Genomic DNA, 12,926 nt, shown 5'->3' with positions numbered 1-12,926 from the left:
CAATTTCGTCATAAATAAAATTCCTTGTCTTATTTTTCTTGTCCATTAAAACCGCACTATATTCAAAAGAGATTTAAAAAATAAAGGACAAAATGTGAATGAAGTGTGATTTCTCATGATAATATAATGTTTTACATATTTTGGCAAAATGTAAAAATCAGCTTTGTGGTAACTGAAAGAAATTCATTGAAAATCATAAATTAGACCCTTAAGTCAGCAAGTAGAGGCCTTATAAATTGGTTGTGTTGTCTTATATACTTATTAGTTTGTATATGTTATCACTATGATTCATCAGTTGCTTTAAGATATAATGACACAAAAATCCCTTTAAACTAATTGCACTGATGATTGTTTAACTGATAATCGACTGGTTATAAATATTTCTCTGGGATTGGTGGTGCTCTTTGTTCTCACTAGATGATGACATATGCTTGGTATGTGGCCAAGCTGGCACAGCACCACCCTGGGATCCACTTTCCCGGCCGCTGGTGGGACCCGGTCAACCCCGAGGAGAAAGGCACCTTCAGTCTCGATCAATTTCTGTCCCGCAACACGCAGTGAGTGTCTCAGACACATGAAAAGAGCAGAGGGGGAATAAAAGGATGTTAAATGGAAAGAGAGAGAGAGTGAGTGAATTGGGAGGGCAACAATGAGCAAGTGGGTGATCTAATGAGGCAGAGATCAGCAGAATGGTCGACACAGTGCAAGCACAAGATAAGCCCACAGAACTGTTGAGGCCATAAAAGGAGTCTGATGAACTACAAAAGTCAGCTAATCTACTTGATTTGGTTAAACGGTCTCTGGTGGACTTGCTGCTGCTCCCATGATTCACTCCTTCAGGAGGAACTGAGATCCAGAAATTGGATAGTGCCTTGTTAATACCAAGCCCACCAGGGGGCAGTGTTTGCCAGGCCAACATATATGTATCTCTGTGGGGGCAACACTGACCTGCGGGATTAACCCTCGGGGTCTGTGAGAAGCGCAGGGCTGATGGGAACCTAGAAGGTGCTGGGATGTGAGGAAATTTCTGTCTCCATGTTGTCACTGTGTGTGTCATTATAAACAGCTACCCGGAGATAAAAACTGAGGGCACGCCTCTATTTAAGAGTTTGTCTCTGTTTTTCTGCAGGAGGGATGTGTTTGCCTGCATCGGGCTTCCTGATGGAGACCTGAGCTGGGAACACAGTTATTCCCGCTGGCCCCTGGGTGTGTGTGACTACTTAGCGCCCGTTCAGAAGCAGTTTCACCCTGAAGAGTGGGCTCATCGTACACGCAATATCTATAACTGGAGTGATCCACACAACAGGTTAACAGTTAACTCTTACCTTCATGCGTATTTCAGCCTGGATTATACTATTAAAATAATTTATATTTAGATTGGTGTTGGGGATGTCATGTTATCCTCATTGCTCTGAAATTCAACCTAACCTGTTAAATGTTTTTAGAAAAGTTAGATCTCTTTGATCTTCATTTGAATTTTCATAACATTTCAGCGTCGCTGATTTTTAAATGGTTAAAAATTAGCATGGTTTAATTTTTAAGGTCTGCTGTTGGCCAAGAAAATAAACAAATCCTTTGGAGTGAAAAGAAAAAATCTCAGTGCTCACTTTTCTCTCTGTGGTCTTCAGTCGTCCCTCCACAGACTCCACAGAACGTCCCTCAGTGGGCTTGTCCTCTGTTCTCCATGCTGTGATCCAGCTCTTTGTGAATTTTACCAGAGCAAGACATTAGGCCCTTAGCCATCTGAAATGAGACTGAAGATGAAAAATAATGAGTTTCTTATTGCGTTTTGTCAATAACTGTGTCAAAAGTGGAATTAGTCAAAGCTCCATATTTTGTTGCTGTTGCCAGGAGCCCTTCATTCACTCAGATATCCACGGCTGAATACTGTGACATTATTTCCCGCACCCTCACGACAAGCGTGTCTGCCGATGCCCACAAGCCAAATATTAGCTCGGAAACCCTGCTAAAATATTCTTTTGAAGAAGAGGTCAAGTGTTTACAGTCAACAAAGTGGGGAAAAAAAGGCAGATGTGGTTTTACTCCATGTCTAATGTGCTAGCTGGTATTGTTGCTCAGTCACTTAATGTTTATGCAGCAAACATTGATGTTTAGTGTATCAAAACCTGCACAGCCAAGTGGAACAATATATTCACATAAATAATCATTTATAGTTAGTGGAACTGTGAATAAGCCAGCGCGGTGCCTGAAGGTTGTATTAGATAAAGAAATGATTTTTTTTCTCCCCATGTATGAACAGTTTCCATCCTGCATCCTGGGAGCGTGTTGCTAATGAAGAGATGTGGCAAGCCAGGTATGCTGAATGCTTTACAGCGGATGCTAGTTTTCTTGTTTGAAGTGGATGTATACTTTCGAGCATAAATAAAAAGATGTGTCACGATGCATATTGCCCCACCAGAACATCTCCATAAACCAGTCTTGTGTGGTAAAACATCTACACGTACAATGTATTTGGTGCCGGCATCTACATAAATCACTCCATTGGAGTGGTGCGTCTGAGAGTGTAGATCTGCATGGCTCATCCATCCAGCACTTAGCCCTGAGCCTGCGTGCTTTGTTTCAGGATGAAGACGGCTTTCTTTCTGTTTGACCTGGCTGAAAGGATGCAGGGAGAGGGGAAAGCTCGCCTCTTTGAGCTGTCTTACACTGTGAGTCTGACCCCCACCTGCAAACACTTTACCACAGTAGGGCAGATTAAAATGCATCAGGAAAAGCATGAATGTTTTTATGTTTATCTCTGTTTTTTTTAATTGCCGGGAAGCTATATAAGGAGATTGTTGAGGCCCACTCCGACTATCCTCCAAACTGGGACAAGAACCTGGCTCTGGCTTGCGAGAGGCTGCTCCGCTCCGGTCACAGGGGTTACAGTGCAGACAGCCTACTGACCTGCAGTGTCCAGCACTTCAGTCTTTACTTAGAGAAGGATCCCACTGATCCCCAGGCACCCGCCATCCGCTCAGCCATTACTCACCTGCTCCAAGAGAGAGACAGATTCCGACAGAGCCGGAGGCAAACCCCATAAGATCCACGGAGCTGGAACAATGGAAATTATGGCTGAGCCAATGTGCCTCTTTGTGTGGTTTTAAGGTGACGCTCTATGTGGATCAAGACTGGTGCACTGGTGTTAAGTTTGGCTAAATGTACTGTGCCAAATTGGACTTGTATGTCAGAATTTGAAATGAAGGGAAATGCTGGTGGATAAGTTCTTGTTTGAAGTTACCAAACAGAGCTAACACTGTGCTACGTCTCATTTGATGAATGTTTACAGTTGACCAGCGGCAGGGCATGACTTTAGGAAGCCCTGCCTGACCTCAATCAAGCTCTGCACGCTTCTCTTAAAGTCACCCATTCAATTGCTTTATCGTTACATCTCGTTCTCCCCCCCCTTTTTTTTTTTTCCTATTCTGCTCTCAGAGCTTTTAACGTGCTGATTATTCTGCCTCAGCCTCTGCTCTACTTCTTTTTCTCACATTAGGATGGCAAGACCGAGATTGAGGGAAACCCAATTTGGGGGCAGAAATGGGGGATTAGAGCGGCTGTTTAATCTAGGACAGACTTGTGCTGTGCCACGCAGCCTCACTCCACATCAGTGGCAGCCCTACACACCCACCCACCCCTCTATCCTTCCATCAGTCTATCTTAGATGGTCCTTTAAATGTTTAAAACTAATGGATTCGATGAGTGCTTTTTTACCCCCCCCCCCCCCCCCCCTCTCTCTCTCTTCCTTCCTAACATGAGGGCGGTAATCCCTCTTGGATTTAAATGAAATGTGAAATGTCACAATGCCAGGGACCCTTTTAGAGGTGCGTTCGTGCGTGTGCCCATGTGGGCATCTATGTTGATTTGGGTCTGCATGTGTGTGAGAACATGCTTAAATCTCCACTCAGCCCCCTCTCCTTGCCAGAATTGCTCATAAACCTATTCGATAAACAGATCGGCACACTGAAAAGCAAAATGCTTTGATCATTAGAGAGACACAAAGTCATGGAAAGTTCACGGACAAACGCAGATACGCAAGATTTTCAATACTCGACTCACAGAAAAATGGAATCTCAGGTCTGTGAATGTCGGGAAGAGGTGCCGTCAAACTTAGTCTGACTGGACCGGGGTTGTTTGAAGAACACCCCTGAAGTACGCCCTTGTATCTGACGCATCAGTTACACACTGTTTTTAAAAATGTTAGTGTTGATGTTAATGAACCTCGTGCCATGAAATTTGTTGTGCAGAGGTCAAATCAGCATTTTGCCATAAGCTTTATAAAACGTTTCCGAAGAAGCCTGCTGTTTGAGATACCAGCGGAAAGCGAGGGACAGTGAGTGCATGTGCAGTTTTCTCCGAATGTAATCTGCCCTCTGTGTTCGCAGGCCTGGTTAGCGGCTGTCAGCTGGCTGGATGATGAGGTTCGACCTGCTGTAGCGCAGATGGTTTGGTTTCACATAAAAACAAGGGGGAAACTGTCATTCTGCTTTCTACAGATTAAAATATTTCAATAAAGATTTTTTTACGTGTTTTTGTGCTCTGTTCTCAAATGTATTTTTGATCAAAAATGTTATCATATTTGTTGTTTTGACATTGCAGGCAAATTAATAATGCGAGTTTAAATCGTGTTTTTTAACTTCACTTGACTGTATTGGTGTAGTTTAATGTTTACATCAGTTATCTGCTGCCACATGGCTCATCCCCTCTTATTTTTACCTTACTTTCCTTTTATCATCCCCCTCTTGTCACCCACCCTCCCCGCCTCCCACCCCCTCTCACTCTGTCTTTCCGTAACCCCTCTGTTCCTCTTCTCTCCCGTTTCTGAGAGTCACTTGCCCACCCTAAATCAGCAAGCTGCCGAGGATTGTGGGAACCCATGGAATCGCCGTGACCAGGGATGCAGGCAGGGAGCCACGGCAACGCTGGAATGTGGGGCGTCTGAGGAGATAAGAGCTGTGAGCCCAGCCAGGGAGAGGCGCGAAGTGGGGGAGGACGCAGAGGCAGAGTGAGGAGGGTGAGACAGAAACAGGGAGAGCAGCAAGTCTGTGAATGGGGAAACAGAAACACAACGCCATAAACAGCCAGAGAGCAAGACAGAGTGAGACAGAGAAAGAGGGGCGGGGGACTTAGGGGGGCACACACTGGAGATGGGAAGCCAGCCTTATTCCTCTTTGCATTTCATTTACATCCCTGGCCGTATCGACCAATCGGATTGGGAGCAAAGCCCAGGGCTTAGGAGGGGAATAAAAAGACAAAATGCCTTTGCTGCTCTCATCCCTCCCTGATAATACCCCTTCTGTTTTTCTTTTCTCCTTTTCTCTCGTCTATAAGTAGATACTGTCCGAAATGCCAGCGGAAAAGCGACACCTCCGCTTGCTGTGTATCTCAGATAGACCGAGCGGGAGCAGGGGCTGAAAAGACAGCTTTAGCAACTGGGCCTATCTCCACTCCTCTCTCTGGCTGGATGGGAGCTTGGAGTGGAAGGAGGCGGAGGGCTGGGGTGTGTTGGTTAGTGTTTGGGAAGAGAATAGAGGGTGTGAGAGGCATGATATACTGAGCTGGCCACAGATTTTGCAAAATCTTACACTCTGAAAAACTTTGCCTTCAGATCCCTTTCTTAAGCATGAGAAACCTGTGTCAAGGATGTTTACCAGGTGCCACCCGTCCTTGTAAAGGTTGCCAATGCCTTTTACCAAAGTCTGCACATATTTGTTAGCTTAACATTGCTGTCCCATGCAAAAAGAAATGTTTTTTTTCCTCCTAAGACTCGTATGTTTCATTTCATACTATGATTTAGTCATGAAAGTGACTTATTCAGGTACAGTACTGTCCAAGTCCTGAGCAGTTTATTGAAACATGCAAGCGTACATGGAGATACAGTATATGAGGTAAAAACAGTTTGTACATTTCTAACAAGCTTGAAAGTCGATATTTGGTATGACCACTTTTATTCTTCAACACAGCCTGAACTCTCGTAGGCAAGCTTTCTTGTATTTTCTTTAAGTTGTCTTTAGTAATATTTCTCTGGATGCTGTCTGCCTTTTCTTCTGTCAAAATGATCCAACACTCCTTTGGTAACATTGAGGTGCAGGCTCTGGGGAGGCCAGGCTTGCATTCATCCCTCCACTACTGATTTCCAGTCCTGTTCTTGTCTAAGTTGGAATACCTCAGTTTTTTTCACCCTGCTTCCCTTCCACAAGAAGGAATTCTTAACAGCCACTGAGACCTTTTCTGATGAGCCTTTAGTTAGGCAGTAGATGGTTTTGAGGCCTGCCACTTCTTCTGTCCTCTATTCATCGAGTTTCCTCAGTTTTTTTGTGACACATTGCACACCATGCCAAAAGACAGTACTGTATGTATCAAGTAAACATGTATGAGAAAATGTAAAAAAGCTGACTTAAAGCAGATAAACAGTTCTCACTTTTGTCTAAGTGTAAGGAGGTGCTGAGTTTGGACCCATGCAGTGCCTCTGTGTGCACTGGACTCTACCACAAAGGTCATTCTAAATCTCAAGAGTTTCACTTCCTTCATGCAAATGTATTCAAAAAACAACATTTGCCTGCAGGTTTGTCTGAAACACCAACTCCTGTGAGCAGGCACACTGTAACCTTAAACTTCTCTCAGAGGTAGCACTACTGTTATCTTAGCTAAATTAACTGCTCTCCTGAATGTGTATTGCGTAGAATTAGGCCCATTAACATCAGTCTGTGTTGACATCATGATTGACTTTTCTCAGGTTTCCGTTTGCCATCACTCTTGATTTGTGTTTCCACAGTGTGTGGCGGCCAGTGTTTGCATGTCAGGTGCAGCATGTGTGCAAGTTTATTTGTACAGGTGTTTGTAGTGCCCTGCATTGTGTTACTGTTTGTATGTTGTATTTGCAAGTTTCTTTACTGTGTTTAAAAAAAACTGACATTGTCTTCCTGCTCATGTCTTTGTGTGGTTGCACCTATACCGTTGTACTGCAGCTGGATCCTGCACTGCCAATGCTGCCTACGTATAAATAGTGCTTATTGAAATTTACTGTTTGAGAGATGAGTTTATCTCACTTGGGGTTTGTGGCACAGCTGTTAGAGAAAGAGAGGGTCCGTTACCTGCCTGCACCAAAAACCTGTGAGTGATCAGGTCACATTAGGACCCTGTGTGGACCCCCCTGCAGCTTCACAGCATCCTGGTCCTCTTTAGCCCACACAGCCTCCTCCCAATAGTAAATCAAACCAAACAATAGAGGAAGATATCCGAGGGATTAGAGGTCAGAGGGTTGGGGAATACAACATCTCTATTTCCAGGATCAATTTTCAACCGCTTGGTAATCTCTGCCCCCAGGCTCCATATACCTCCAGTGGTCTCTCTGGCGGGGAGGTGGCATTGCCAGGCTGTTGGAGTTGGTACTCCAGCTGGGTGTGCGTGGTTGATAGGATAGCGGGAGATGAGGTTGTAGGTTGATGGTGTAGATGGACAGGAGAGCAGAGGGATGAGTAACAATAGGTCCCTCCCCTGTATCCAAACCGTACCTTAATCCTCACGGATAAAAGTGTAAATGTACGGTGTGTATGATCATACGCTCGTGACATTTTAGCAGATGAAAAACGTTCGGCGTGTGTCTGTGTGCTTCCTGTGTGTGCACGTGTCCACAAAGTTTGTTTTAATCTGCAAATTTGTAAATGTGAAATAACTTTGAGTTCTTTCGAGCAGGCTGAATATTATCCCCAAGTTCCCGTTGTTATCTTGTGTACACACATTTGTTTATTTGATACAGCCCCGCTCCACTACAGCACTTCTGTATATCAAAGACAGCAGTGCGGAGCGTAATTGAAAATGGCTACCGTGGAGAAAGGTCTCTCTGCTTTGACTGAGAAGAGGCAGGAAAAAGCCTCATTCTCCGCTCCCTTCTTAGATCTATTTAAATAATTGAGGAGTAAACTGACAAATTAGGCACCTTTATGGACGCCCCTGGGCTCTCTCTGGGGTCCTTCACTTTTCCCAGTACAAGAGAGCGCCACTAGGCACTGGATAATATCTCAGTGTGCTTTGAGAAGAAGGGGGGTAGTGGGCCAGGAGGGGTTTCGCCAATCAAGCGGGCCACACTTCCTCCCCCAGGTTCTAATTTTGTGCCACATTAAAGAGCTCGGCCTCCATTTAGGACACAGAGAGGCATTTTCATAATTTGCCGGGTCTCTCGACTAGCTCGGGGTGCCTTTTTTCCTCTCTCTTGCCTCTCTTTCCCTCACTCTGTATCTGAATGGAAGGCCCGGGGAGGAAGAGGGGTAATTCATTCGTTTCCTTTCAACCAACCAGCTTCAGTTCTGCATAATGTTGCTGCTAGGTGTGTACGGAAGCTAATATTTATCTCTTTAATAATTCCCCATTAGACCTGAATATTATTTGCCACATAAAGCCTACACTGCTTATTGTGGGGTGTACATTGAAACGGTGGCATTTGTGCATTGCAGCTGTGACCATTGATTAAATATGTGTACTGTACACCCAACACGTAATCTAGGTTAAAGTTGTTTTAATTCTTCTTGCTGACACCATCCATTCATGCAGCTGCAGCATGTGTAAGCATTGATTCATATGTGATTGGTCACATAATTCACAGTCTCAGGGGGCATTTCATCGCTGACAGACAAGCTAATCTGAAATCCCCCAATTTACAAATGAAAATCCCACCATCCAATTGAGCTAATAGAGGGACTTGAATGGGATAATAAGATGTGGTGTAATACTGTGTAAAAAGCCTGTAATGTTGTGTTGGTGTAAGAGCCTGTGTGACTGGATGTTTGACTGTTTGCAGTGATTATAGGGGCCTCCGGGCCTGGCGACGGCTCCGTGGCTGGGACAGGGAGCTTCTCCCTGGGCAAGGAGATACGCCTGTCTGCCCCTTCTGCTGGAGCTACAGGGACCAGGATGTCATGAGGGAGAGTGCTCCCTGTGAGCTCTCTCTCTCTCTCTCTGTTTTGCTTTCTGTCTCTTTCTGTACCTCTCTCTCTCTCTTCCTCTCGTTCTCGGTCTGTACTATTGCAGTGCTTGCAGATGTGCACAAACAAGGGAGGATTAAAGCAAAACGAATCTAAACAGACAAATGGAATTAGAATGATGGGTGTCGGTGGGCTGGTTCACAGTGATAAACATAATGATGCTCTGTATGTATGTGTGTGTGAGTGTGTGTGTGTGTGTGTGTGTTCCTGTGTCTGGGGGATTATCAGTAGTTAGGTGTGTGGTGTGTATGGCTGGGTGACTGCTTCTGGGTGTCTTTGTGTGTTTGCCTATCCGTCTATGTTTTTGTAATTATGTGTGTGTATATTTACTCTGTCTATAGTTGTGTGTTTGATAAATTAGTTATTCCATATTGCCTCACAAAAACAAGTCTCTCCGTGCCCTCTGCATGTGTGTGGGTATGTTTCTCTGTTTTCCTTTCTGTTAGGGTCACATTTCTTTCTCGTCTTCCTCTGTGTTTCTGTTTGTGCAGCGGACACTTTTGCCTGTGTGTACTTAGTGGTCACCGAACTCAGTACTGACCTGCAACTTGAATATCATAAGGCACTATTTGCCGGAGTGGAATATGGAAGTGTAAAGCTGACCACTGCTCTGCTGTTTATGTGCAGTTGTGTTGTGTTCTTCTGTTCTGCCAGCAGTCTGTGCGTTTATGTGGTGTTGAGGTCAGGGGTGTGGAGGAACCAGCAGGGGGGCAGTGATCAACAGTCTGGGGCTCCCCTGCAGAGGGGCTCTGGGATTAGGGCTAAACCCTGTCCTGCCAGATGGGCACAACACATCCCCACATCACATACAAGCACCAGCACCTTTAGGACTGCTTTTGCCCTGCCCCCTTTCTCTGTGGAAACTGACTTAAACCCGAGGTAAAAAAGAGAGACAAAAAAGCAAACTGATATGCTTACACACTTTTTAAAAAATCCAGTCTGTGCAGTATAGATATGTATTTTTTGTTTGTTTGAGGAATACCAATTTCTCCACTGATTGAATTTTCAAATTTGGTGCATGAGGGTTTTGTTACACTGACATAGCAGGAAAAACGAGGCCGTGACATGTTGTCCATCGTTTCTTCTCAGGACCTCACAGAAACGCGGCAGAGGAGACGACTGAGATGAGGCACGCTTCAAAGTGTCAGGTAGTGGACAGTATGGCCAGTCAGCAGGTTTCAAGGGCATCAGAAATGAAACTTACAGGTTGTTTTGATGTGCTGTATTTTAGAGCCACAGGCTACACTGAAATGATAAAGTGTGTCTGTGTGTGTGGTAAGGTCTGTAAGTGTGTAGATTGGTGGCTCAGGCATCAGCAGTGGGTTGATTGCTTCCTGCTTGACTGTTATCAGGCACAACTGGCACTAAATAGCATTTATAATATTGAATGCATTCCCATAAATCTATAAAATTATTAGCTTTTTATGCATTGGCTCATCGACTTTATGAAAAATCTTGCTGTTTTCTGTTTCGTTACAATTCCTTCTTAAACTCGTAGCGACCTATGAGTCCATCAATCGCAAGTGGATAACTTGACATTTGCACGAACCTCCGGTGCTTTGTGATAACAGCCCACCTGTAACTATTATCCACTGGTTCCCCAGCATGACTTAGGAAATCATCTCTGCATTACTAGAAAGCAGATTACATGAGACAAGTGTACAAACAAATAAAAGATTACAGGCTGTGAACATGTTTCAGTCTAATTCCCTTTCAACAAGCTGTGCTCAGCACAATGCTTTTCTCTCCCCAAGCTAAATTTGGATTTCCCTGTTGATGTGAAGGCCTGCTGGCCAGCCATGTCTTCCACCAAGAGCACAACCTCTGTAATGACAATGTTCCACAAGACTGGCCTGTCTCCTCTGCTGGTATTAGTTAGGCTTTGGAGTTCAAGTGACTACAGGGTTTAAACATGGATTTTTTTTAAAAAAAAAGAGGGGAAGAAAGACTCGCTGTTGTTCTTGAAAAGCTGTGTTTATCCAGGATTAGAGACACCAACATGTTAATAATTGTTTCTCACAGAACTGCAAAGAAGCACTTTCCTGTAATCCCCTAATCAGGCATTACACCTCTGAGCGAAGCCACAACGCAGGCGCGTGGTGTCTGTGACGCAGCACGCCTACGCTGTGTCGTACACCCACATCTTCCCCAAACCACACCCACTTTGTACAAAAGCACCTGCTCTAGTTTTCCTTTTGTAATCTACACTTCCTGCATTCACCTCATCTGCTCAACGCTGTAGATCAGTTGGGACGATAATAAATGTTTTCACTTTTATAGTTTTTTTTCTTTGTTATGAAGCATCTGCTGTGGATGTATCAGAAAGTTCTGCACGTGTCTTTCATTCATTTTTAACTATAACAGTCTGGTGTTGTTTGAACATAACATTTATTAAAGCACAATACTTCTGCTCCACTAGGTTTCAGAAATATATATTCTGACTTCTACTTTGCTACATTTACAGCCAGAATTGCTGCTCACTGGTATAAGTTAGCTATTTTAATGAAAATGATAATTACACATATACATCATCCTATCTATAATAATTGGATCATATAATGATATATGATATGCCAATGCAAAAATCAGTTACTTTTGGTATTTATAGTTAAATTGTGTGCTTGAGTAAGGATCACAGTAATTATTTATGTTTATGTTTATGGTAGCGTTTGCCTGCGTACGTGTCAGTTTGTTCAGTTTTCAGTGAATTATGATTTAAACTTTCCATTAAAATTTGGCTTAAATCCACTCAGGCCTTCAAGGTCAACTCAATAATTTATTTTTAGAAAATTGACAAAAATCTTTCAAACTCAACTATGATTTTTACAAGTGTGGCGTGTATCGTCAACATATAGAAAATGCAGTATAAAGATATAACAGCTGACCTTTGACCTATTCGCCAACGTCAGTAGCTTGATTTGAAGGTCAAAATGATACTAATGCTATATAGAGCTATTCCATTGTTTGTATTGATACAGGGGCATGTATGGAGGGGATTGTAAATATCACAGTACTTTGGAGCGCTGAGCGCTTCTTCAAATAAGGTCAAACTTTAATAAAATATCTTATCTTTACAACTGTGGTTAAAATTCTGCTGCCTTTGCTTGGATGGACAACATTTATGAAATTATACTGGTATATGGAGGTTATAAATATCACATTACAGTATCATGTCACATTTGACCTCTGACCTCACTTTTGCATTTCATATCTGCTTTTCTTTGAAATTGATTGAAAACTGTGTTTTAGCTTTAAGGAAAGTGTTGTCAGGAGAAAGTGAATATTCTGCCTATTTAGTTTGAACTATATGATATTTTATAATGAGCTCAAGTTATTCATGTCCAGGTACTTATAAATCAGTACCTGTTACCCATTACATACATCTGCATAATGTTTGTGTATTTAAAGTATCTGATTTTTACTGTGCTTAAAAGCCTCTTTAAAATATGCTGAAAAAGAAAAAAGAAAACAAAGTGAATATGTAAAAAATTCAGTATTATTTCCTTATTAGTAAATACTGTCCAGAGAGTGAGCTGCCTTGGGAGAGGTTGTGCTCTTTTTGTTCTGCCATTGCTCACGACATGGTAAATATCTTGATTTGTAGAAAGGCAGATAAGATTTGTTTTCTGTCTGTAATGGTGTTTGTGCCCTAAAAGTTGTATAAAGACTTGACAGCTCCCAACTTAAGCTCATTTTCTTTCGTCATTACTTCATGCTCATGTCTATTGTTTTGGGCGATCAATTATTGGTCTCTGTCACGATGAAACCTCTTTGAAAGCCAGTTTGTTATTTCTTAGGCCAGCTTGAAAGTAGTTTCTGCAACCTGAAGCTGTGACACCTTAAGGAGGTGGAATGCAGCACCTGTTGTGATGCTGCCAAGGTCACATAGTTTGATAGTCATTGGTCAGCTGTCCTCGGTTGTACAGTGGCAAAGGGTCAGACGTG

At 43.2% G+C, this 12,926-nt stretch overlaps 1 protein-coding gene across 11 annotated transcripts in view; it reads left to right on the top strand.

Annotated features, from left to right (window-relative positions):
* tmem260 (transmembrane protein 260) overlaps positions 1 to 12,926 on the top strand; it is a 70,686-nt gene that overhangs the window by 19,587 nt on the left and 38,173 nt on the right. For 2 of the 11 annotated variants that reach the window (XR_014273290.1, XR_014273292.1), the window contains exons 13-18: positions 418 to 557; positions 1,130 to 1,306; positions 2,261 to 2,314; positions 2,585 to 2,669; positions 2,783 to 9,860; positions 10,071 to 10,129. Coding sequence is in view for 3 of the 11 variants with exons in the window: in XM_082517037.1 (XP_082373163.1) it covers positions 418 to 557; positions 1,130 to 1,306; positions 2,261 to 2,314; positions 2,585 to 2,669; positions 2,783 to 3,043 (717 nt within the window). In the remaining 8 variants the exon portion in view is untranslated. Of the gene's footprint in view, positions 1 to 417; positions 558 to 1,129; positions 1,307 to 2,260; positions 2,315 to 2,584; positions 2,670 to 2,782; positions 12,583 to 12,926 lie in introns of those variants that run through there. The other 9 variants (XM_082517037.1, XM_082517038.1, XR_014273291.1 and 6 more) reach the window with 8 other exon arrangements.

The sequence above is a fragment of the Aulonocara stuartgranti genome (genome assembly GCF_965226115.1).
Source record: "Aulonocara stuartgranti genome assembly, chromosome: 19".
Classification (NCBI taxonomy): Eukaryota; Metazoa; Chordata; class Actinopteri; order Cichliformes; family Cichlidae; genus Aulonocara; species Aulonocara stuartgranti.
Note: the sequence above shows the minus strand (reverse complement) of the source record. Positions and strands in the feature narration are given on the sequence as shown.